Consider the following 24,823-nt stretch of genomic DNA (forward strand, 5'->3'; position numbering starts at 1 on the left):
TTCTTCCCTCTCTCTCTACCCGCTTACTATTTCTTCTCACTGCTTTAATCAATACCTATTTTTTCCCCCTTTCTCTTCATTAGAAGAATCTTTAAATGAAAAATTGGTATCTGCTGCTTCTCACTGTATTAACGTAAACAATACAGATGAAATTCAAGTTCCCTTCAAGTACCTCTCCTAATCCTGGTCTCTTCCCCAAAGGTACTCTAATATTCATTTGATGCTGTATCCTTACAGAGCCGTTTTGGGGGCATTTAAATACATATCTTTACGTCAAAATAAAATGAATTTTACTTTGGTTCTATAAAAACTCATCTAAAATATGCCCTAGCTTTCCTACTTATTATATTTAGCTCTGGTTTGGTAATGGTTTAATCGCTAAGTCATGTCCGACTCTTGCAACCCCATGGACTGTAGCCTGCCAGGCTCCTCTGTCCATGGGAATTTTCCAGGCAAGAATACTGGAGGGGGTTGCCATTTCATTTTAATTTTATACCATTACAAGCAATTCATTCTTTTAACAAATATTTACTGACTGTCTATATTCTAGGCACTGTTCTTATTGCAAATAGAGCAATAAAGAAAACAAAGGTCTTTGCCCTCTTGGAGCTTACATTCATGTAAGAAGAGAAAAGACAATAAACAGAATATTTAGTGCTAACCTTTCTGTAAAGGCCTAGAAAGTAAATTTTCTGCACTTTGCAGACCATGTTCAGGCCAAATACTAAGAATATGTCTGTTATATAGTCTTTCTATTTTATAATCCTTAAAAAAATGTAAAAACCATTCTTAGCTCATAAGCTGTACAAAAACAGGCCACAGGGCAATGGAGATCTAGCCTGTTGACCCCTAACTGTGTGTTAGAAGGTGGTATGTAGTATGCACAAAGTAAAAAAGAATCCAGGATAAGGGGGATAAGGGGATAGGATGCAGTATTAAACAGTGTTTAGAGAATGTGAGAGCTGAGCAAAGGCCAGTGGGTAAAAGGGAAAGTGGTAGTGGGAAATGAGGTCAGGGAGGTAAGGAGAAAGGGAAGTGGGTTGGGTAGATTATGTAGAGCCTTATAAGTGATCGTAAGGACTAGATTTTCTGAGTCAAAGGGGGAACTACAGGGCTTTGAATGGAGAAGTGACAGAGACTGTATTAATCGTAAAAGGTTTGCTCTGGCTACTATACTGAAGGAAGACTGTAGGCAGGAGGGCAGGATACAACAGGGAGACCAGATAGAATCCTAGTAAGTAATCCAAAAAGATATGATGGCTGTGGTTTGGACCAGGATAAGGGTAGTGAAGAGGGTGAAGCATGGTAAAATTCTGGATATATTTTGATGATATAGGGGAAAAAAAAAGCTGTCTTGATGGAATGGATGTGTCAAAGAAACAGCAAAGTCAAGAACAACTCCAGTATTTTAGTGTGAGGTACTAGGAGGATGGAGTTGCCATTGGCAAACAAAAATGGTGAAGTCTGTGGGTAGAGCCAGTACTGGGAGGAAGTTTAGGAGGTAAGTTACAGACAAGCTGAGCCTGAGGCCTATTATTAGACATTTAGGTAGAAATGTCAAAAAGGAGTTGAGTATGTACGGAATTAGAGAGAGAGAGGATAAAGATCTAAATTTGGGCACTGCTAACTTATACAGTGGAAGTGAGAAATAAATTTTAAGGGCCTAGATCTGATAGATCGAGTACCTGATGAACTATGGAATGAGGTTCGTGACATTGTACAGGAGACAGGGATCAAGACCATCCCCATGGAAAACAAATGCAAAAAAGCAAAATGGCTGGGTGAGGAGGCCTTACAAATAGCTGTGAAAAGAAGAGAAGCGAAAAGCAAAGGAGAAAAGGAAAGATATAAGCATCTGAATGCAGAGTTCCAAAGAATAGCAAGAAGAGATAAGAAAGCCTTCTTCAGCGATCAATGCAAAGAAATAGAGGAAAACAACAGAATGGTAAAGACTAGAGATCTCTTCAAGAAAATTAGAGATACCAAGGGAACATTTCATGCAAAGATAGGCTCGATAAAGGACAGAAATGGTATGGACCTAACAGAAGCAGAAGATATTAAGAAGAGGTGGCAAGAATACACAGAAGAACTATACAAAAAAGATCTTCACAACCCAGATAATCACAATGGTGTGATCACTGACCTAGAGCCAGACATCCTGGAATGTGAAGTCAAGTGGGCCTTAGAAAGCATCACTATGAACAAAGCTAGTGGAGGTGATGGAATTCCAGTTGAGCTCTTTCAAATCCTGAAAGATGATGCTGTGAAAGTGCTGCACTCAATATGCCAGCAAATTTGGAAAACTCAGCAGTGGCCACAAGACTGGAAAAGGTCAGTTTTCATTCCAATCCCAAAGAAAGGCAATGCCAAAGAATGCTCAAACTACCGCACAATTGCACTCATCTCACACGCTAGTAAAGTAATGCTCAAAATTCTCCAAGCCAGGCTTCAGCAATATGTGAACCATGAACTTCCTGATGTTCAAGCTGTTTTAGAAAAGGCAGAGGAACCAAAGATCAAATTGCCAACATCTGCTGGATCATCGAAAAAGCAAGAGAGTTCCAGAAAAACATCTATATCTGCTTTATTGACTATGCCAAAGCCTTTGACTGTGTTGATCACAATAAACTGTGGAAAATTCTGAAGAATACCAGACCACCTGACCTGCCTTTTGAGAAACGTATAGGCAGGTCAGGAAGCAACAGTTGGAACTGGACATGGAACAACAGACTGGTTCCAAATAGGAATAGGAGTACGTCAAGGCTGTATATTGTCACCCTGCTTATTTAACTTCTATGCAGAGTACATCATGAGAAACACTGGGCTGGAAGAAGCACAAGCTGGAATCAAGATTGCTGGGAGAAATATCACCTCAGATATGCAGATGACACCACCCTTATGGCAGAAAGTGAAGAGGAACTAAAAAGCCTCTTGAGGAAAGTGAAAGAGGAGAGTGAAAAAGTTGGCTTAAAGCTCAATATTCAGAAAATGAAGATCATGGCATCCGGTCCCATCACTTCATGGGAAATAGATGGGGAAACAGTGGAAACAGTGTCAGACTTTATTTTTTTGGGCTCCAAAATCACTGCAGATGGTGACTGCAGCCATGAAATTAAAAGACGCTTACTCCTTGGAAGGAAAGTTATGACCAACCTAGATAGCATATTCAAAAGCAGAGACATTACTTTGCCAACAAAGGTCCGTCTAGTCAAGGCTATGGTTTTTCCTGTGGTCATGTATGGATGTGAGAGTTGGACTGTGAAGAAGGATGAGGGCCGAAGAATTGATGCTTTTGAACTGTGGTGTTGGAGAAGACTCTTGAGAGTCCCTTGGAATGCAAGGAGATCCAACCAGTCCATTCTGAAGGAGATCAGCCCTGGGATTTCTTTGGAAGGAATGATGCTGAAGCTGAAACTCCAGTACTTTGGCCACCTCATGCGAAGAGTTGACTCATTGGAAAAGACTCTGATGCTGGGAGGGATTGGGGGCAGGAGGAGAAGGGGACGACAGAGGATGAGATGGCTGGATGGCATCACTGACTCGATGGACATGAGTCTGAGTGAACTCCAGGAGTTGGTGATGGACAGGGAGGCCTGGCGTGCTGCGATTCATGGGGTCGCAAAGAGTCAGACACAACTGAGCAACTGAACTGAACATTGAGATGGCAACTTCCCTGGTGGCTCAGTTGGTAAAGAATCTGCCCACAATGCAGAAGATCTAGGTTCGATCCCTGGGTGGAGAAGATCCCCTGGAGAAGCAAACCGCAACCCAGTCCAGTATTCCTGCCTGGAAAATTCCTTGGACAGAGGAGCCTGGTGGGCTACAGCCCATGGGGTTAAAAAGAGCCAGACACAACTGAGTGACTGAGCATATATGGCATTTAGACAGTATTTAAAGCCATGAGACTGAATGAGATTACTAATGGAGTGAGTTGTGTGAAACACAAAAAACAAGGCCTGAGCTCTGGGGCTCTCCAATACTAAGTCTGTGTAAAGAAAGGCAAAGGAGAATTACAAGGAGCCAGCACTGACGTAGGAGATAACCAGGGGTGTGAGTTATCCTGCAAAGCTCAGAAGAAAGAGTTTCAAGATTAAGAGAAATAGCTCTGTCAAAGGTTGCTGACAGGTCAAGTAAGATGAACAGACTCAATAACATATGGCATCTGGCGACAAGGAAGTTACTGGAGAAACTAAGGAACTGTCTCAGCTCAGAATGGTGCAAAGGCCTGATTGGAATGGGTTTGACAGAGTATGGGAGGAGAAAAGGGCAACAGCAAATATAGACAACTCTTTCAGGGAATAATGCTGCAAAAGGAAACCAAAAATATGGGGAAACAGGTGGTAAAGAGTGGATCAATCTTTTTTTTTAACATAGTAGAAATAATAGCTTGTCTCTTTGCTGATTGAAATAATCCAGTAAAGGAAAAAATTAATGTGGAAGGACAGAAGCTGAAGCAATTCCTTGAGCAGATGATAGAGGAGAAAGGATGGGATCTAACACAGAAGCAGACACAAGGACACAGAACAGCTCATCTAACAAGCAAGAAGACAGCATGTACTGACACAGATGACCATAGTTCACGGGGCGGTGGAAGTGTGTGGAAGTTTGCTGACTGCTTCAGTTTTCTTAACAAAATAGGAAGCAAGGTAATGAACTGAAAATGAGGATGGGAAAAGACATGTTGGAGGTTTGAAGAAAACAAGATACAAAATAGTCATTGAGAAAAGTAGGAAAGCGAACAGACCAGGAAAATACAGTATAATCAATAGGCAGCATAACAATCCACACGAGGTATGTGGTCATGTGTGGCTGTATTTTCTTCTAGCCATTCTAAGATACCTAGGGGCAGGTGCAAAGAAAGCAGAGAGTTGGTTTTAACCAGTGTGTGGTTCTACTAAACAAGCGAAGAGCAAGGGAGTCATCCAAGGGAGTGATTAACCATGGAATTTAAACTGAGTAAGAAAGGAAGTAAAAACAGCAAGAGGGTGAGTGGCAGGGACACAGTAATAGGATCAATAAACGGGCGATTCCATCGGGGTAAAGAGAAAGTCGGCTCTGAGATACTAACTAGGAGTGAACTACTAGATAGGAAGTGTGGTCAAAGAGCAGAAAACGTGAAATAGCAACCACAGAGGGACTGCAGTTACTGACAATGCAAGAGGGAAAACTTTGGGAATGAGTGACTGAGATAAGACAGAGGTGAAAGGAACACTGGAGGAAAAATCAGGGATGCATGATCTAATTTCAATGTAAAGACTGAGTGGTATTGAAGAGAGGGGCAGGAGCCTGGAGCAAAAATAAGAGAGAAATGAGGAGGAATGACCTTAATGTTAGCAGTTGATAGCAATCATAAAGGGAAGTAGTCACATAATCCGAGGACATAATCCAAAACTAAGGATTTTTAGGCAGAAGGGAGGGAGAACAGTAGCTTTTTCAAGCTTTGGATTTTGCAGATGAACGCACAGTAGAAGAATATGAAGAGCTGGGATGGGGGTTAAAAAAAAAAAAAGGAGCCAAATATAGACCTTTTAATGATTGAGTGTAGAGGAGATAAAAGGTGACCTGAAAGTCTGGAGGTTCTGTGGCTACTGACAAAGACTTCCTTGAATATACATGATTCCTGATATACCCATGTGTTTCTCTAAGAAATAGAAACTGCTCAAGTCCAAAAAGTTTTTACTTGAAAATTAAAATGGCTGTACTGATTTATTCAATGTTTGCATTTCCCTTCAACCTTATCAATACATTCTAGCAAAATACATTCTACATTCTTATCACTTTTGCCAATCTGATGGGTAAAAAAATTTTTCACTGTTTTACTTTGCATTTCCCTATTTGTGGGGTAGAGCATTAATTTCATGATTATTGGCTAGCTGTATTTCCTTGTCTACGAATTTGCCCATTTAAAAAATGAATCCTCCTATTAGTTTAGAGCACCTAAAATTAACCTATTTTTCTATTCTTAATGAATCACACAAATCAACACTGCAAATTTCTTGTTTCAAATCTTTCAATGGCTCATGCTAGGGCAATACAAGGTTCAGTAAGTATCTCCTCCTGAAATCCCTCTACTGTATACTAGAAATTCTACTTCAGTTCAGTCACTCAGTTGTGTCTGGCTCTTTGTGACCCCATGGACTGCAGCACGCCAGGCTTCCCTGTCCATCACCAACTCCTGGAGCTTGCTCAAATTCATGTCCATCAGGTCGGTGATGCCATCCAACCATTTCATCCTCTGTTGTCCCCTTCTTCTCCTTAAAGCCTACCAATCAAATCTAGTCACACCCCTTGGTTTCCATATTGTCTATGGTTGCTTTTGCACTACAGTGGCTAAGTTTGGTTTGTCTACAAAGCGGAAACTATTTACAGGGTCTCATCAGATTTATATCATAAAAGCTTTACCTACACTTCATTGCACTTTTTTGATTTACATCTCTCTCTCGACAGTAGGATCTAAATCTCTTGAGAAAAAGGGACAATCTCAGCACTAAAAGTGCTCATTAAATGCATAAAGGGCACAATGAAGTCCTCCATAATTTGGCATCTTTCCATCATTTTCCTATTGCCAGTTAAAATAAACTATATTTTTACTTCATTAAGTATTTTTTAAAAACATTATTTCTAATGGCAGTATAATGATCCATGTTTTGTATTCACTTACTTACGATTTTGATGGATACCACCTATTCCTAATTATTTATTTGCACCTATTTTGTACACTTACAATCTGGTGAAGTATTTCTCTCCCCTAATTCCTTCCCTAGTAAAGACAAAAGCAATGGAATCTTGACCTTTCTGGGATCAATCTTTTCACTGTAGTGGTTACTTTGGTATTTGAGGTTTCAGGGACTTCACCAATAATTATTTCACTAATGGCTTCAGAGTGCTTCAAAGTCAACTACAAAATGCAACTAAAAATTTTTTTTTGCTTTAGTTTTCAGTATAAAATTATTTTCACACACCTTGTTGATACTTACTCTCCTTAACATATTTTTTTTTTCTTTTCTATTAAGACTTCAGTTGACACTTTGCCAGGGACTTCACTAAACATGTTTTTCAATTTAGTTATTTAATGGGCCTTTGTCATTTCTCTTAACCTCCATATTTGATGGATTTGTTTTCTCCTCCTCTAAGAGGTCTTTACTAAGAGCATTTCACCCACAAATGCTTGCTGCAATCATTTTAGAAACCAGCTTTATATACTCCTTATCAATTACACCTCATCCTGGTAAAGAGTTATTTTTTTTTTTTTCTTTTAAAAATACACCTGAATAGTTAAACCTTATCTGTTTTAAAACTTTGCAAGTCATTCATTCATTACTTCCAGCTCAGTTTACTATCTTCAAAGTGTGGTCTATGGGGCTTCCCTGGTGGCTCAGCAGTAAAGAATCCGCCTGCCAATGCAGGAAACATGGGTTCTATCCCTGGTCCAGGAAGATCCCACATGCCGGAGCAACTAAGCCCTGAGCTCCGCAACTACTGAGTCTGTGCTCTAGAGCCCTGGAACCACAACCACTGAAGTCTGCATGCCCTAGAGCCCGTGTTCTGCAACAAAAGAAGACACTGCAATGAGAAGCCCGCACACCACCAAGTACAGAGCAGCCTCTGCTCCCCGAAACTAGAGAAAAGCCCGAGAAGCACTGAAGACTGAGAGCAGCCAAAAATAAATAAATAAATAAAATTTAAAAAAATGTGGTCTATGATCTATAGTTAATAGATTCACCGTTAGAGTGAACTATAAAATACATTTTAAGATTCTGCATTCATTCAATGTATACATATATTCATTACAAGATTCTGAATATGTGTGTCACATAAAACTTTACAAATAAAAGAATATGCATTTCATAATCATGCAGATTTAGATTCAGATTCAGCCAAGAACACTCTTGAGTCTCTGGGCAAACTACTTACCTACTGATACTTCAGTTCTCCCGTAAGTAAAATGGAAGTAACTATCATGTGTAAAGCAACAGGGGGCTAAGATAATGAGCATACTGTATGTAAAAGTACTAATGTATGCCAAATGCCTACAAATGATGACTATCATATTACATCATCATACAACAGAAAAAAAATGTTAATTCACTCTCTCTTCCCTTTCAACTCAAGCAAAAGGGCAATAAACGCTGTGCTCCTCAATTTAATTCCATTATTAAATTCCCTTAAGTAAAAGCAGTTTGGCAATATGAACTGAGTTTTTGGATGTTCATATACACTGACCCAATATTTTCACTTTGGGAAATCTATTTTAATGAAATAATCTAAAACAAAGAAATTGTTTTTATGTATAAGGATGTTCATTGTAGTGTTTATTATAACCGCAAAAATATAATAAAAAAAGAAACTTGCTAACTGTTCAACAGCAAAATGTTTATGAGAAATTCATAAAAACATCATGTGGTTATTTAAAAAGATGCTGACAAAATAATTTCACAGCATGTCAGAATGCTTATGGTGCTAGGTGAAAAAAGCAAAATTATTAATATAAAAGTCTCAACTGTATAAAAATCAAATAAACTGAGAAAAAATATTGGAAGGAAATGTATCAAAGGGCTTAATTACCTCATGGTCCTGATATTTGTGATCATTATTTTATGGTTGCTTTCTATAGTTTTCTAAAATACCAATGACCATGTCAAAGATGATGATAATAAGTTATTATTTATGAAGTGTTTACTACATGCCAGGCCCAGTTCTAAGAACTTACTATATTACACTGAAAAGACTTGCTTTGTTTTAAAATTTTTACCATTAAAAAGACATATGATGATTCAAATCTTGTAGTCTTTCGAATATTAGATTTCCTTCAGCTTTCCTTCAATTCTGAGTTCAAATATTTGCTCAGCTATCAGGTGCCATTTTGGAATGAGATGTAGCCACCATTCCTGTATTGGTTCTATCTACTGCAAAAAATTCTAAGACAAATCTGCACCCTAATTTCCCATTCTAGTATCTCATTTAACCATTAAGATTCTGGAACTCTTAACATTATTACATAGTACGTCAAATAATTCTAGTAAGGAAGTCTTGAAATAAGCAAACGTGGCTTCTGAAAACTCTTTCCCACCCTAAGTCCCATCTGTGTGCTAAGTCGCTTCAGTCATGTCCTGACTCTTTGGGACGCTATGGATTTAGCCTCTCCATGGTACGTTCCAGGCAATAATAGTGGAATAGGTTGCCATGCCCTCCTCCAGGGGATCTTCCTGACCCAGGGACTGAACCTGAGTCTCCTGAGGTTCCTGCATTGCAGGCAGATTCTTTACCACTAAGCCACCGAGGAAGCTCAACACCCATCTATAGAACTACAAATCTACAGTCACCACTTCTGCAGACCTCTGTCCTCCATTGTAAACTCCTCACCCTCTACAATCCAGGAGACCTCTCTTACCTGCCAGCACTCACCAGAGAGCTATCATAGCACTGGCTGAATGGAACCAACTAAGAAAGATTTTCAACGCCTGGGGAATTTAGTTAGCTGTCTCTTAGCTGTCTCTGATCCTACCTTTCTGAAGCTGGAATTATTCTACACTGTTTCTAAAAAACTCTCACTTTGATTTTCTCAGCTTTTTCACCTTTTTGTTTTTTAGGAACAAGATCTTTGACACCAATATGTATTCAAATATCAGTTTTAGGAAAAAATTCATAATTTATATCCTGGGCAAAACAAATAACTCCCACTTATTGCTGTGTTCTTCTCTGCAGTTTATATTTGATAAATTTATTTCATTATATATGTCACTTGGTTTGGCTTCCTTTATAACCAAATTCCTTTTCTTAAAAACAGTGTCTGCAGTAATCCAACATGGTTAACTGCAAGCAATTCTTCTAAACATAATACATTTATATTTCAATGCAGTTCATTTATAGGATTTAGAAAAACAGAATTCATGAGATGGCTTTAACATTATATAAAAAAAACTAGTCATAAAAACAATGGATACAAAAAGTTTTGATAATGGAAAGATTTACAACCGGAATCATATATATTTTTACCAAAATCTTATCCTGATCACAATATACAATGATAATAAGCTATACAACTTTAAAATATTTTAAGATACTTCTGTGGGGGGAATTCAGTAATTCCCTGAATATCTAGGATGAAAATGTAACAACACCAAGGCTAATCTGGTAGGGGCCTCTTTTAGGTAAAAGAAAGTGGATCACTAATAGTTCATTAGGCTCCCGTTAAATTAGGTGAACTGCCGAACTGTTAACGCATTTATGCATTGTATACAGTGCAGAGTAAAAAAGAAATCTGCACCTTCAAGCTAGTGTTTCTCTTTTGCAGTTCCAAGTTTTCAACTTGGCAGAGTCATTCTCTAAGAAAAATAGGTGCAGGAGAGGGTAAAAATGGAAAACAGAATTGATTTCAAAATACGGAATCCTCCCTTGATTAAGTATAACTTATTTACCATTCTAATATGAAAGCTTTGACAAAATAGAGAAACTTAAAACCAAATGTAACTTTTGTTATCCTAAAAACGAGCATGTCCGGACAGCCATTTTACAGTCTTGCATTTTCAAATACCTACTACACGATACAACTTGTATTTTTTAAAAAATCTTTCCTTTAGGTAAAAAAAAAAAAAGCACCATTTATACACTCATCATTCAAGCTACAAGCTTCAAGGCAGGATTGCTACTGAGCTTCTTAATACAACTGTCAAAATCAATTTGTGGACAGTCTCCAACTTAATTTTCTATATTTTTATCTGTGGAAGAACGGAACTGATTAGTGATGGTTAAGGTAACGCGCTTAAAACTATGCAATCCTTGTAAAATCTAGTTGATTCTTAAAATCTGAAAACAAGTTAACAAGCGATTGCTTTCAATAGGAAGAAAACCACTCCCCAAACAGGTTGCTTGTGGCGTGGGTCCGCTTCTCAGCAGCAGTTCCCTGGGGCGTGTTCGCGTGGGAGAAGTACAGAAGGGCAGAAGTGCAAAAAACACACACCCACGCAAAACCCGTACAGTTACAAACATTAAAATTATGTAAACATGTCGTGAAACCACGAGTCCCCAAGGGGAAAAAAGCCGCCTGGAGACAGCGATCAGCCGTCGGAGTGTGGAGGCGGTGGTGGGTGCGGGCCCAGGACAGCCGAGCAGAGGCGGCCGGGCGGGGACAAAGAGCGGGCATCCGGGGCAGCGCCCGACGGTGCCCAGAACCCGCGGGGAGCAGCTGTCCCGGGGTCCTCAAACGCCGCGGTTCAGTCAGCGCCCTGAGGCGCAGACCTTCTTCCCGCCACCCCTCAGGGGCTACGGGCCCTACCCTCGGACACCTGAAGAGCCGCCGCCCGCCCCCTGTCCGTATCCCCAAGGACGCCCGGGCCAGCAGCTGTTGGGCTTAGAACCGCGCCGCCGCCGCCGCCGGGCTCCAAACGGCCAGGCTGGCACCGACGAGGCGGCGGCGCCTCTCCCCGCGGCCGTGAGGCAGCTTGCGAACAGCTTGCCTCAGTTCCCGCCCTCCAGTCAGGGGCCGCGCACCCTCACGCCACCTACCCGGTCCCACACCATCCCAGAGGCCTCCGGCGCTCGGGCCCTCTGCCGAAGCGGCGCTGCCTCTCGTCCCGGGCCTGAAATGGCTGCGGAACAAAGAGAATCTGGGCTCCGCCGAGCGCCGGTCCGATTGGACGGGGGGCGGGGCCCGCCGCGGGAACGTTCGGCGGCGGTCGCCTTGGCAACGGCGCCGGGGCTGGGAAAACCGCGGCCGGGGGACTGCGGGGCCTAAGGACCTGCGCCCGGCAGCGCGTGGCAGCGGTTTCTAAGCCCCCGCTGCAGGCTCGGGCCTCGGGCCTCGGCCCGCTGCCGGGCTCCAGCTCGCGCCTCCTGCGGCCGGCTCGCGGGCCCGAGCCTGTGGCTCAAGGAGGAGCCGCTGCTGACGCTGCTCTGCCCTGTGAGGCCTCGGACAAAATGGCCCTGCAAGTGTGGCTGCCTCTGAGCACGACGGCCCTTCCCCGGGACCAACTCCAAAGTGACAGCCCTGCCCCGGGAGCCTATTTAATACCGAATGTGCCGCATATTCCACAATAATACAGTTCCATCGCCGCTGGTAAAAAGCAGAAATGTCTTCAATGGCTAGATAGGGTGGACGCTTGTCCGCGAATATTACAGGATAGCTTTTGAGGTATGCTGTGTCTGACACATCGACTGCTATGTAGGCGAAATTAAATGCTTTCTAAAATTAGGTTTTACGTCTTCAGGCGTGTATTCATATAAAAGTGTCGTTTCTTGCTGTTAGAAGTAACAGGTTCTCCTCTCCGTAACAGGCCATCACGAGAAATTAAAATGTCTTCTATTTTCTGAACAGAAAAATATTTATACTTTATACAAATGAGTATATAAAGGCAGACGTTTTATATACTCATTTATAATAATGGTAGTGAGTAGATAAATAGTTCCCTTCTCCACATTATTGTTACATATAAATTTACTACATGTGAATATTTTAAATATTATTTCCTAAGGTGAGGATGCCGCTGATAATATTCTTCCTCACGTGGTCAATGTGTGTAAAAATACCAGCAGTTTTGACTAGCCTACTTGCAAATGTTGTATACATTATGTTTTGAAAATGTGTGGTGGTTGTTGCCTTTCAGGTATATCTAGATAAAACTGTAGTACCAATACTAGAAGTGTGTTTTTCATACTGAGACATCTTATTTGTTAATAAACTTGTTAATTTTCATTTGCAACAACAGTCATTTTATGAAAAAATGTTTATTTAACTTAGACTTTGAGTATAAAAGGAGCTTTTCTATCATTAGGAAATTGAACATAGAAAAAATATTTTAAATAACTAAAATATTTATAATTATGATTAACATTTTCTAACGGTAATTCAGTAGCAGTTCCATGCAGTAGTGTGAAGCAAAAAGAGACCCCTGAGAGAGGAATAGGTTATCAAGAAAAAAAATCTTAATGTCAACCTTCCTAACTGGTAGTTCAGTATATCTGCAGGGATATTTATCCAAAATATGTATATTTATCCAAATAACAAACATTATATTTCTGCGTTTGAGAAGTCCTGTCATGGAATAGGGAGCCTTGTTCTCTACAAATCAGGGTGTATGTGGTATTTGTATGCTACTGTACTAAAGAAAAATAACAGGAATACTTTTAAAATGTGTAGGATTGGCAAATAATGACAGGTGTAAAGATATATTGACTAAGCAATTACTAAGGAATTTGCCTGACTAATAGTTTGGAAATAGTTGAATTGGAAAGAAGTAAAGTATTATTTAATGTATGTGAGAAGATTTATTGACCAAGATATTTTGAAAGGAAAAAATACTGATTATCAATATTTTGAAATTGAGACTAGGCAAATTAAATATCTGTTCTTTTATAAAATGTAAATGAAAATGAATTAAAATTTTAATATAAAATAGTTCTGTATTGGATACAGAGATATTTAGACATGTAGGCTTTTAATATTTGTCCTTTAGGTTAAATTAAAAATACCTGTTTTAAACAGTAAATCTTATCATTAACAAGGATTTCTTAACACAGCTTATTTTATTTTAAATTTCCTGTTATTTTTTCCTCTTGGCACAATTAGCCAAATGAAGTAGCATCTAATCCAGGAGTGTTTTCTCTTCACATCCAAATACAGTACAACAGTGCTCATGTGATAAACTTTTAAGAATTGTTGGTATTTTTAATGACATATACTGAAATTAAAAATAGTAAATAAACTTTGAGTTTAACTTCAGAACCATTACAGATATCATATTTTAAATTTCTGTATTAAAATTTATTTCTTAGGTAAAAACATGACCAAGATAAAATCAAGGCATGATAGAAGTTACAAAATAGTATTAAGGGAGAAAACATACCTATAAGCTTTCACCTTGGAAAGAAAAGATGCTTACTCTGTAGGTTGTAGCACTGTCAAATCAAGCATGAATCTCATAAGCAGAGGCTCTGTATGCACTTACAGACACTTTCAGTGTGGTCCTTCTGAGCGTCACTTTGTCTTAAACAGGATTAAATAAGATAAAGTATATTAGGAGCTTATTAGCAGAGTGCCTGACAGATAGTTGGAGGGCAATAAAAGATAGTATTATTAGGTATTAACACCTATAAAAGAGCAGAGGTTTGAGAAGGAGGAATGGTTATTGAAAAGATAATAGGTCTGGAAATCCAGAAATTGTTAAATATTTTTAATAGTCAATGATTAGTGAGTATATAGAAACTCAGTAAGATAACTGAAACTATCTAATTAGATACAGGGAAGCTTTTCAAATAGAAAACTTCTGAGAAATGCTTCCATTTTACACTTCTGGAAAGTTGTGGATTCTCACTAGATCCTTTAACACTAGGTAGTTTAAGGAAATGCCTATTGCAATATGTTCAGATTGGCAATAAGTAAAAACATTTAAAAAGTAATTATATAGAGGAATTTAATTCAAATGTTGGAAAAGGACAGTTGTATTCAATATTCAGATATTTTTAAATAATCTATAAGCATTTCTCACTTAAAGCAAACCCAATTTATAGTTTGTACAGAAGAGATATACAAGGGAATTATTATTAACTGGGAAAAGATGAACTTCAAAGTTCCTTTAACTATTAATATCTCCTAGTGATTAAAATATGATTCTATTTATAAAAATGTCTACTTAGACTTCTGCTTCTGGGAAGATGGAGTAGACCTACTTTTTGCTCTTCTCACAAAGTACAGCTGAAATCCTTGAACATTACACACAAAACAAGCATACATTTTACACATAAAGCATTACACATATGTTACACATAAAACATCCGTGAAAGAGAGAAAACAGACTAGCTAAGGTCCTGGAAACCCAAGGAATATAAAAATTAGTTACCTGAGTTTTCTTTTTGCCTCATAGATCCTAGACTTGAAACTGAAGAAGCTGGCTACTTGGAAGTGTCTATGGTGCAGACCAAGAAAGACCCAAGAAAATATTCCTCTCTTTAGCTGAAGGACCAGTAAAGGGGCAGTATAGCAGACAGAAAACATTTAGACAATAAATGCTCTACTCCAGACAAAAACTAAGAAAAAAATATGACTCCTGTCCCCTAATTCATGCTAGCAAAGGTCTGGTGGAGAGCCTAGACTTTCATCTCAACTTCCCCTCACCTCTTCTGGTGTCAGAGAAAGTTAAGTAGGGAGTTAGGACACTCATCCCACTAACCAGTAATGGGAAGCCTCCTATCTTGGGTGTCAGTGGAGGCCAAATAGGGAACTTGGACTTCTTCCCCAACCTGGCAGTAATGAGGTGGTGCCTGCTCTCCACCCCCACTTCCACTTGGAATGCTGTGTCAGAAAAAGCCAGCTAAAATAAAAGATTTAAATAAGATCTAAAATCTCATAGTACAATACCCTCAATATCTAGATTTCACCTGAAAATCAATGATCATTTAACGAACTAGGAAGATTTCAAACTGTATATAAAAAAGACAATAAATGATAAAACCAAGATGAGAGTGTCCTTAGAATATCTGACAAAGATTTTAAAGCAGACATAGAAATCTGAGAAATGCTTCTCTGAACAGCTACAAAAACACTTGAGACAGAAAAAGAAAATCTTCAGCAAAGTAATAGGAGATATTAAAAAGAACCAATGGAAACTTTAGAACTAAAAATTTAATAATTAACTAAGATCATGGCATCTGGTCCCATCATTTCATGGCAAATAGAAGGGGAAAGGGTAGAAACAGTGACAGATTTCTTCTTGTGCTCTAAAATCACTGCGGATGGTGACTACTGTCATGAAATTAGAAGATAATTGCTTCTTGGAAGGAAAGCTATGACAAATCTAGACAGTGTATTAAAGAGCAAAGACATCACTTTGCCAACAAAGGTCTGTATAGTCAAGGCTATGGTCTTTCCAGTGGTCATATATGGATGTGAGAGTTGGACCATAAAGAAGGCAGAGTGCTGAAGAATTAATGCTTTTGAACTGTGGTGTTGAGAGTCCCTTGTACTTCAAGGAGATCAAACCAGTCAGTGCTAAAGGAAATCAACCCTGAATACTCATTGGAAGAACTGATGCTGAAGCTGAAACTCCAATACTTTGACCACCTGATATGAACAGCCAACTCATTGGAAAAGATTCCAATGCTGGGAAAGATTGAATGAAGGCAGAAGGAGAAGAGGGTATCAGAGAATGAGATGGTTGGATGGCATCACCAATTTAATGGACATGAACTTGGGGAAACTCTGGGAGATGGTGAGGCCTGGCATACTGCATTCTGTGGGGTCACAAAGAGTCAGATGTGACTTGACAACTGAATAACATCAACAGAAAACTAAGTGGATGGGTTTAACAACACAATGGAGGAGTACAAGGAAAGAATCAGGGAACCTGTAGATAGATAAATAGAAATTATCCAATCTAACAATAGAAAGAAAATAGATTTTTAAAAAAATGAGCAGAGTTTCATGGAGTTAAGTGACTAAAGATCTAACATTCATGTCATCAGGGTCCTGGAAAGAGAAAAGAAAGAAGGTGGGCCTAAAAATACTCAAAGAAATAATGGCTGAAAACTTCTGAAATTTGACAAAAGACATACATCTACAGTGTATTTTTAATGAAGGTCCCCAGACAGCTAAATGAGGGAAAGAGTGTTTTCAACAAATAGTGCTGGGACAACTGAGTATCCTTACACAAAAGGGTAAAATTGGACCCCTACCTTGTACCATTTACAAAATTTAACTCAGAATGGATCATAGAACTAAATTTAAGAGCCAAAACTATAAAATTCTTGGAAGAAAACATGGAAGTAGATATTTGTACCTTGTGTTAGGAAAAGACTTCTTAGATATGACATCAAAAGTGCAAGCAACAAAAGAAAATACTAGATACATTGGACTTAAATAAATTTAAAACTTTTGTGCTTCAAAGGATACCATAAAGAAAGTGAAAAGGCTACCCATAGAATGGGAAAAAGATACTTGCAAGTCACATATCTGATAGACTTTTTTAGAATAAAGAACTCATATTTCAATAATATAAAGACAAATAATCTAGTTTAAAATAGGCAAAAGATCTGTACAGGCATCTCTCCAAGTAAGACACATAGATTGCCAGTAAGCATTTGAAAAGATGCTCAATCTCATTAGTTATTGTTCAGTTGCCCAGTCATGGGCAACTGGGCAAACTAGACTCTTTGCGACCCATGGACTATGGCATGCCAGACCTCCCTGTCTTCACCATCTCCCAAAGCCTGCCCAAGTTCATGTCCATTGCTTTGCAAACTAGACTCTTTGCGACCCCATGGACTATGGCATGCCAGACCTCCCTGTCCCTCACCATCTGCCAAAGCCTGCCCAAGTTCATGTCCATTGCTTTGCAAACTAGACTCTTTGCGACCCCATGAACTATGGCATGCCAGACCTCCCTGTCCCTCACCATCTGCCAAAGCCTGCCCAAGTTCATGTCCATTGCTTTGGTGATACCATCCAGCCATCTCATCTTCTGACAGCCAACTCATTGGAAAAGACCCTGATTCTGGGAAAGATTGAAGACAGAAGGAGAAGAGGGCAACAGAGGCTTCTGACGCCCTCTTCTGCCTTCAATTTTTCCCTGCTCCGGGACTTTTCCAATGAGTCATCTGTTTGCATCAGATGACTGAAATGCTGGAGCTCCAGCTTCAGCATCAGTCCTTCCAATGAGTATTCAGGGTTGATTTCCCTTAAGATTGACTGGTTTGATCTCCTTGCCGTCTAAGGAGTCTTCTCCAGCACCACAGTTTGAAGGCATCAATTCTTCAGTGCTCTGCCTTCTTTACAGTCCAGCTCTCACAACCAGATGTGACCACTGGGAAGACCATAGCCTTGATTATATAGACGTTTGTTGGCAGAGTAATGTCTCTGCTTTTCAACACACTGTCTAGGTTTGTTATCACTTTCCTGCCAAGAAGCAATTGCTTTCTGATTTCATGGCCACACTCACCATCCTCAGTGATTTTACAGCTCAAGAAGAGGAAATCTGACACTACTTCCACCTTTTCCCCTTCTGTTTGCCATGAAGTAATGGGGCCAGATGCCATGATCTTAGTTTTTTTTAATATTTAATTTTAAGCTGGCTCCTCCTTCACCCTTATCAAGAGGCTCTTTGGTTCCTTTTCACTTTCTGCCATTAGAGTGGTATCATCTGCATATCCCTTATGGCAGAAAGTGAAGCAGAACTAAAGAGCCTCTTGATGAAAGTGAAAGAGGAGAGTGAAAAAGTTGGCTTAAGCTCAACATTCAGAGAACTAAGAGCATGGCATCTGGTTCCATCACTTCATGGCAAATAGATGGGGAAACAGAGGCTGACTTTATTTTTGGGGGCATCAAAATCACTGCAGATGGTGATTGCAGCCATGAAATTAAAAGACGCTTACTCCTTGGAAGGAAAGTTATGACCAACCTAGATAAAATATTAAAAAGCAGAGACATTACTTTGTCAACAAAGGTCCGTCAAGTCAAGGCTATGGTTTTTCCAGTAGTCATGTATGGATGTGAGAGTTGGACTCTAAAAAAAGCTGAGCGCCAAAGAATTGATGCTTTTGAACTGTGGTGTTGGAGAAGACTCTTGAGAGTCCCTTGGACTGCAAGGAGATCCAACCAGTCCATCCTAAAGGAAATCAGTCCTGAATATTCATTGGAAGGACTGATGTTGAAGCTGAAACTCCAATACTTCGGCCACCTGATGTGAAGAACTGACTCACTGGAAAAGACCCTGATGCTGGGAAAGATTGAGGGCAGGAGGAGAAGGGGACGACAGAGGATGAGACAGTTGGATGGCATCACTGACTCAATGGCATGGGTTTGGGTGAACTCCAGGAGTTGGTGATGGACAGGGAGGCCTGGCATGCTGCAGTTCATGGGGTCTCAAAGAGTCGGACACGACTGAGCGACTGAACTGAACTGATCTGCATATCTGAAGTTGTTGATGTTTCTCCCGCCTATCTTATTTCCACCTTGTAATTCATCCACCTGGCATTTCTCATGATGTGCTCAGTGTATAGATTAAATAAACAGAGTGACAGCAGACAGCCTTGTTGTAATCCTTTCTCAATCCTGAATCAGTTAGTTGTTCCATACAGGCTTCTAATTGTTGCTTCTTGACCCACATGCAGGTTTCTCAGGAGACAGGTAAGATGGTCTGGTATTCCTTTGTCTTTAAGAATTTTCCACAGTTTGTTATGATACACACAGTCAAAGGCTTTAGCATAGTCGATGAAATAGGTGGATATTTTTCTGGGATTCCCTTGCTTTCTCTGCTGCTGCTGCTAAGTCGCTTCAGTCATGTCCGACTCTGTGCGACCGCATAGAGAGCAGCCCACCAGGCTCCCCTGTCCCTGGGATTTTCCAGGCAAGAACACTGGAGTGGGTTGCCATTTTCCTTCTCTATGATCCAGCAAATGATGGCAATTTGATCTCTGGTTCCTCTGCCTTTTCTAAAACCAGTTTCAACATCTGAAAGTTCTTGGTTTGCATAATACTGAAGCCTAGCGTGCAAGATTTTAAGCATGACCTTACTAGCATGGGAGATGTGTGTAACTGTCCAATGGTTAGAACATTCTTTAGTACCAAACTTCTTGGGAATTGGGATGAGGATTGACCTTTTCCAGTCCTGTGGCCACTGCTGGGTCTTCCAGATTTGTTGACATATTGAGTGCAACACTTTGACAGCATTATCCTTTAGGGTTTTGAATAGCTCTATTGGAATTCCATCATACCCACTAGCTTTATTGACAGCAGTGCTTCCTAGGGTCCACTTGACTTCACAGTCCAGAATGTCTGGTTCTGGGTAACTGACCATACCATCATAGTTATCCAGTTCATTAAGATCTTTCTTTTACAGTTCTTCTGTGTATTCTTTCCATCTCTTCTTGATTTCTTCTGTGTCTACTAGGTCTCTACCATTTCTGTCCTTTATTTATTGTGCCCATCTTTGAGTGAAATGTTCCCTTTATATTTCCAATTTTCTTGAAGAGATCTCTAGTCTTAGCTATTAAGAAAATACAAATCAAAACAATGAGATACCACTCCACATGTACTAAGATAGCCATAGTAAGAAGAATAGATAATAATAAGTACTGGCAAGGATGTGGGGAAGGGGGGTATGTAAAATGCTAATACTGCTTTGGGAAACAGTTTGGCATTTCTTCAAACAAACAGAGTTACCATATCTTCCAGAAATTCCATTCCTAATGGAAATGAAAACATCTCCACAAAATGTGTGCACAAATATTCATAGCAGCAATATTTGTATTCAAATGCCCATCAATTGATTGATGAATAAACAAAATTAGTATATCCATACAATGGAATATTAATTGGTATTAAAAAATGAATAAAGTATTAATACATGCTACAATTTGAGTGAACCTTGAAAACATTTTGCTAGATGAAAGAAAGCAGTACTGGGGACTGTGTATTGTATAATCAGATTTATATGAAATATGTAGAATAGGCAGATTTACAGAGACTAAGATTAGGAGCTTCCAAAGACTGGAGGGGAAATCAAGAGTGACTACTGCTAGGTAGGTTTCTTTGGAGAGAATGAAAGCAGTCTAAAATTAGATAGTAGAGGTTACACAACCTCATGAATATACTATAAAACACTTTATGGTAAACTTTAAGAGGCGAAATTTCATGGTATATAAATTATGCCTCAGTAAAGCTGTTATTTAAAAAAATAAAAATGAAATCCAAATAGGATTAATCAAACAAAAAGAAAAATCCATGTCAGGGCACATAGTTCAACTTCTAAAAATGTAAAGGAAAAAACTGAAAGCTTAGGGAACAAGAAGTGACACCTTACCTAAAAGATTGACAGTGAATTGCACACCACAAACTATTGAGGCTGAAAGGAAATAATACTGTTTTTCAAGTGTTGAAAGAACCATCAACCCAGAATCCTATATTCAGCAACAATACCTCTTTAAGGACTGAAGGAAAAATCACGATATTATCAGATGAAGGAAAATTAAGACATCTTGTCACTAATAGACTTTTTTCTAAAGAATGGTTAAGGGAAGACTCTAAACAGGATGGAAAGTATAAAAGTAGGACTATAGCATCATTGGTAAGAAAGAACAAGTTAGACAAAAATATAGGTAAATATAATAGATTTCCTTTCTTCTTGAGTTTTCTAAATTTTATTTGGTGGCTGAAGCAAACATTATAACATTGTCTGATGTCATTCTGAATTTAGTTTGAGGAAATATTTGAGACAATTGTATCATTAATGGAAAGGTAGAGAAACATAAAGGGCAATACGGTTTCTATACTTCATATGTTTCTGAGTATACTGTGCTGCCATTTTACCAGTTTAAGTGAAGTGTGGAAACCTTATAATAGAAACATATATATACATTTCTAATTATACTCATATATATGTGCATATATGGGGCTTCCCTGATGGCTCAGATGGTAAAGAATCTGCCTGCGGTACAGAAGAGCTGTATTTGATTCCTGGATAGGGAAGATCCCCTGGAGAAGGCAATGGCAACTCACTTCAGTGTTCTTCCCTGGGAAATCCAATGAACAGAGGAGCCTAGTGGGCTGCAGTCCCTGGGGTTGCAAAGAGTCAGACAGGATTGAGTAGCTAATACACTTTCTTTCATATATGTATGTAATTTAAATAAATATATGTGTATATAATGTAATACCTAAAGCAACCAGTAAATAAGCTGTATAAAGAGACACATGAAGAAACATTACAAGCAAATCTATATGGAATTCAAAAAATGTGTGAGTAACCCACAGGAAAGCAGGAAAAGTAAATAATAATAATAATAATAATAAAGGACAGAAAACAAGGAATAAAATGACAGCCCTAACATATCAATTACATTAAACATAAATGTATTTTGATTGGCAGAAGTGGATTAAAATCATGATCCAAGTATGTTTATAAGAAACTAACTTCAAATATGATATAAGCAGGTTTAAAATAAAAAGAAATAATAAAGAGCAGAAATCACTGAAACTGAACATAGAAAAACAATAAGGAAAGTCAATGAAACAAATGCATGTTGGGGGAAAAAAATCAATACAGTTGTCACACCTCTAGTAAGACTGAGAGGAGAAGGCAATGGCACCCCACTCCAGTACTCTTGCCTGGAAAATCCCAGGGACGGGGGAGCCTGGTGGGCTGCAGTCCATGGGGTCGCTAAGAGTCAGACATGACTGAGTGACTTCACTTTCACTTTTCACTTTCATGCATTGGAGAAGGAAATGGCAACCCACTCCAGTGTTCTTGCCTGGAGAGTCCCAGGGACGGGGGAGCCTGGTGGGCTGCCGTCTATGGGGTCGCACAGAGTCGGACACGACTGAAGCGACTTAGCAGCAGCAGCAGCAGCAGTAAGACTGAGAAAGAAAGAAGACACAAATTACTGAAAACTCAGGAATGAAACAGGGGATATCATGACAGACACTGCAGAAATCAAAAGGATGAGAAAGGAATATTATAAGCAACTTTGCACACATACATTTGAGAATGTAGATTAAATATATCAATTCCTTGAAAAAGTCTATTTACCATAACTTACTGACATAAAACAGATTATTTGAAATAAACTTATAACTATTAAGGAAATTCATAATTTTAAAACTCCTCCAAAAGAAATCTCCAGGCCCAGATGGTTTCACTAGAGAGTTCTACCAAACATTTAAAGAATTAATACCAATTATACACAGTCTGTCCTAGAAAAAGAGATGAAAACACTTCTCTACTCATGTTGTGTAGTCATTGTTACCCTGATAGCAAAACCAGACAAAAATAGTATAAAAAAGAAAACTACAAACCAGTATCTCTCATAGACTCAAACATAGACTTAACATAGACTCAAATATTCTTAACAAAATAGTAGAAATGAAATTCTACTAATATAAAAATAATTATAATATAATATAAAAATAATTATATACCATGACCAAGTGGGTATTCCAGGGACTCAAGGCTAAATCAGTTTTCAGAAACCAATCAACATTAGTCATCAAGAGACATGCAAATTAAACCAAGGTGATAAGATATCCCTACATACTCATCTGAATGGATGAAACTGAAAAAATGTGATAATACCAAAATCTGATGAGAATTCAGAGAAGCTGAATCACTCATACATTGCTATTGGGAATATAAAATGGTATGGTCCCTGTGGAAAACAGTTTGGCACTTTCTTAAAAAATGAAACGTGACTACTGTATGAGCATTTGTCTGTATGAGCACTCTTGAATATATATCCCAGAGAAATAAAAACTTACTTTCACACAAAACCTGTCCATGTACATTTATAGCAGCTTTATTTGTAATAGCCCCAAACTGGAAACACCTCAGATGTTCTTCAATGAATGAATGGTTAATGAAACTGTGGTATATTCATAATACCACTCAATATGTGGAATACTACTCAGCAATAAATAGTCATAGCGAAGTCGCTCAGTCGTGTCCAACTCTTTGCGACCCCATGGACAGTAGCCAACCAATCTCCTCTGTCCATGGGATTTTCTAGGCAAGAGTACTGGAGTGGGTTTCCATTTCCTTCTCCAGGGGATCTTCCTGACCCAGGGATCGAACCTGGGTCTCCCACATTGTAGGCAGACGCTTTACCATCTGAGCCACCAGGGAAGGCCCAGCAATAAATAGAAACAAATTATTGATATACACAGAAACTTGGATGAAGCTCCAGAGGATGATGAGTGGAAAAAATCCAATCCATGGTTTCTCCTAGCAAAGTTCCTTCTCTCTGCTTGATTTTCCTCTTGCCTTCTCTAACCTGTATCTTCAACCTCTGCCTCTCCATTGGATCAAAAACCTTTCCAAAATTTAACTGGATATGACTTTAATGTTTATAAAAGTTGTGGGATTCTAAGTAAAGGAAGAATTCAAGATTCCATCAAGTTTGAAAGTCTTTTTGTGGTTGAAGGGAGAATTCATCTGTATATCTTAAGGGCCAAAGAAACACACCATCCAATCAAGTCATCAACCAGAATAAAAGTTGCAGACTTCAGTGAATAGACTGCTGCTAAGTCGCTTCAGTCATGTCTGACTCTGTGCGACCCCATAGATGGCAGCCCACCAGGCTCCCCCGTCCCTGGGATTCTCCAGGCAAGAACACTGGAGTGGGTTGCCATTTCCTTCTTCAGTGAATAGACTAGAGCTGCTTATTAAGTGGAGTTTGGATGCCCAATGAGCAATCCTTCTGCCAAGTTATGAAGAACCTATTATAAACTATAAATAGAGACCAGTATGTTCCATCAGGGTTTCTGAGACAACTCAAGTCAGTGTCCTGGCTTGAAATTTCTAGTCATTATGCAGTCTCAAACAAGCTAAGAATGAAATACGTTAGGATTACTCAGCTACAAGTGACAGAAAACTTCTAACAAGATAGTAATTTATCTTTCATGTCAACAAAGGCAGTTCACAGCTTGTCTGGAAGATTTGTAATTATCAGATGTAGGCTTCTTCATCTTGCTACTTTTCCATCCTTTATATGAAGCCCCTTTCTCATGGTCTAGTATGGAATACCAGATTTCAGCTTAGCCATTTACAACCACAACCCAGTCATTGGGAAAGAGAGGAAAAAAAAAAAAAAGGAGAGATGTAAGAACCTCCCTTTGAAAAAGTTTCACACATCACTTTCATTTGTCATTAGCTAGAACTTTGTCTCTTGTTATATGACACATACCTAGCTTAATATTCGGGCTTAACTCCATTCCCAAAGAAAAGTCTAAGTTTTCCTCTCACTCCAGTCCAAAGCCTGACTCCCAGAAGTTGGGCTCTATCATTCTCAAAACCTCCCCAATGGCTTCCAATAACTCCTAGAATTAAATCCTTATCGTAGCTGTAAA

General features: G+C 39.1%; 1 protein-coding gene across 3 annotated transcripts in view; it reads right to left on the reverse strand.

Moving 5' to 3' along the window:
* TNPO1 (transportin 1) overlaps positions 1-11,651 on the reverse strand; it is a 93,905-nt gene extending 82,254 nt beyond the window's left edge. For 2 of the 3 annotated variants that reach the window (XM_027520341.1, XM_027520342.1), the window contains exon 1: positions 11,506-11,608. In XM_027520341.1, coding sequence (XP_027376142.1) covers positions 11,506-11,520 — 15 coding nt within the window. In that variant the 5' untranslated portion in view covers positions 11,521-11,608. Of the gene's footprint in view, positions 1-11,505 lie in introns of all 3 variants that reach the window. The other variant, XM_027520338.1, reaches the window with a different exon arrangement.
* Positions 11,652-24,823: the final 13,172 nt, after the last annotated feature.

This window comes from Bos indicus x Bos taurus, chromosome 20, assembly GCF_003369695.1.
Source record: "Bos indicus x Bos taurus breed Angus x Brahman F1 hybrid chromosome 20, Bos_hybrid_MaternalHap_v2.0, whole genome shotgun sequence".
Taxonomy (NCBI): domain Eukaryota; kingdom Metazoa; phylum Chordata; class Mammalia; order Artiodactyla; family Bovidae; genus Bos; species Bos indicus x Bos taurus.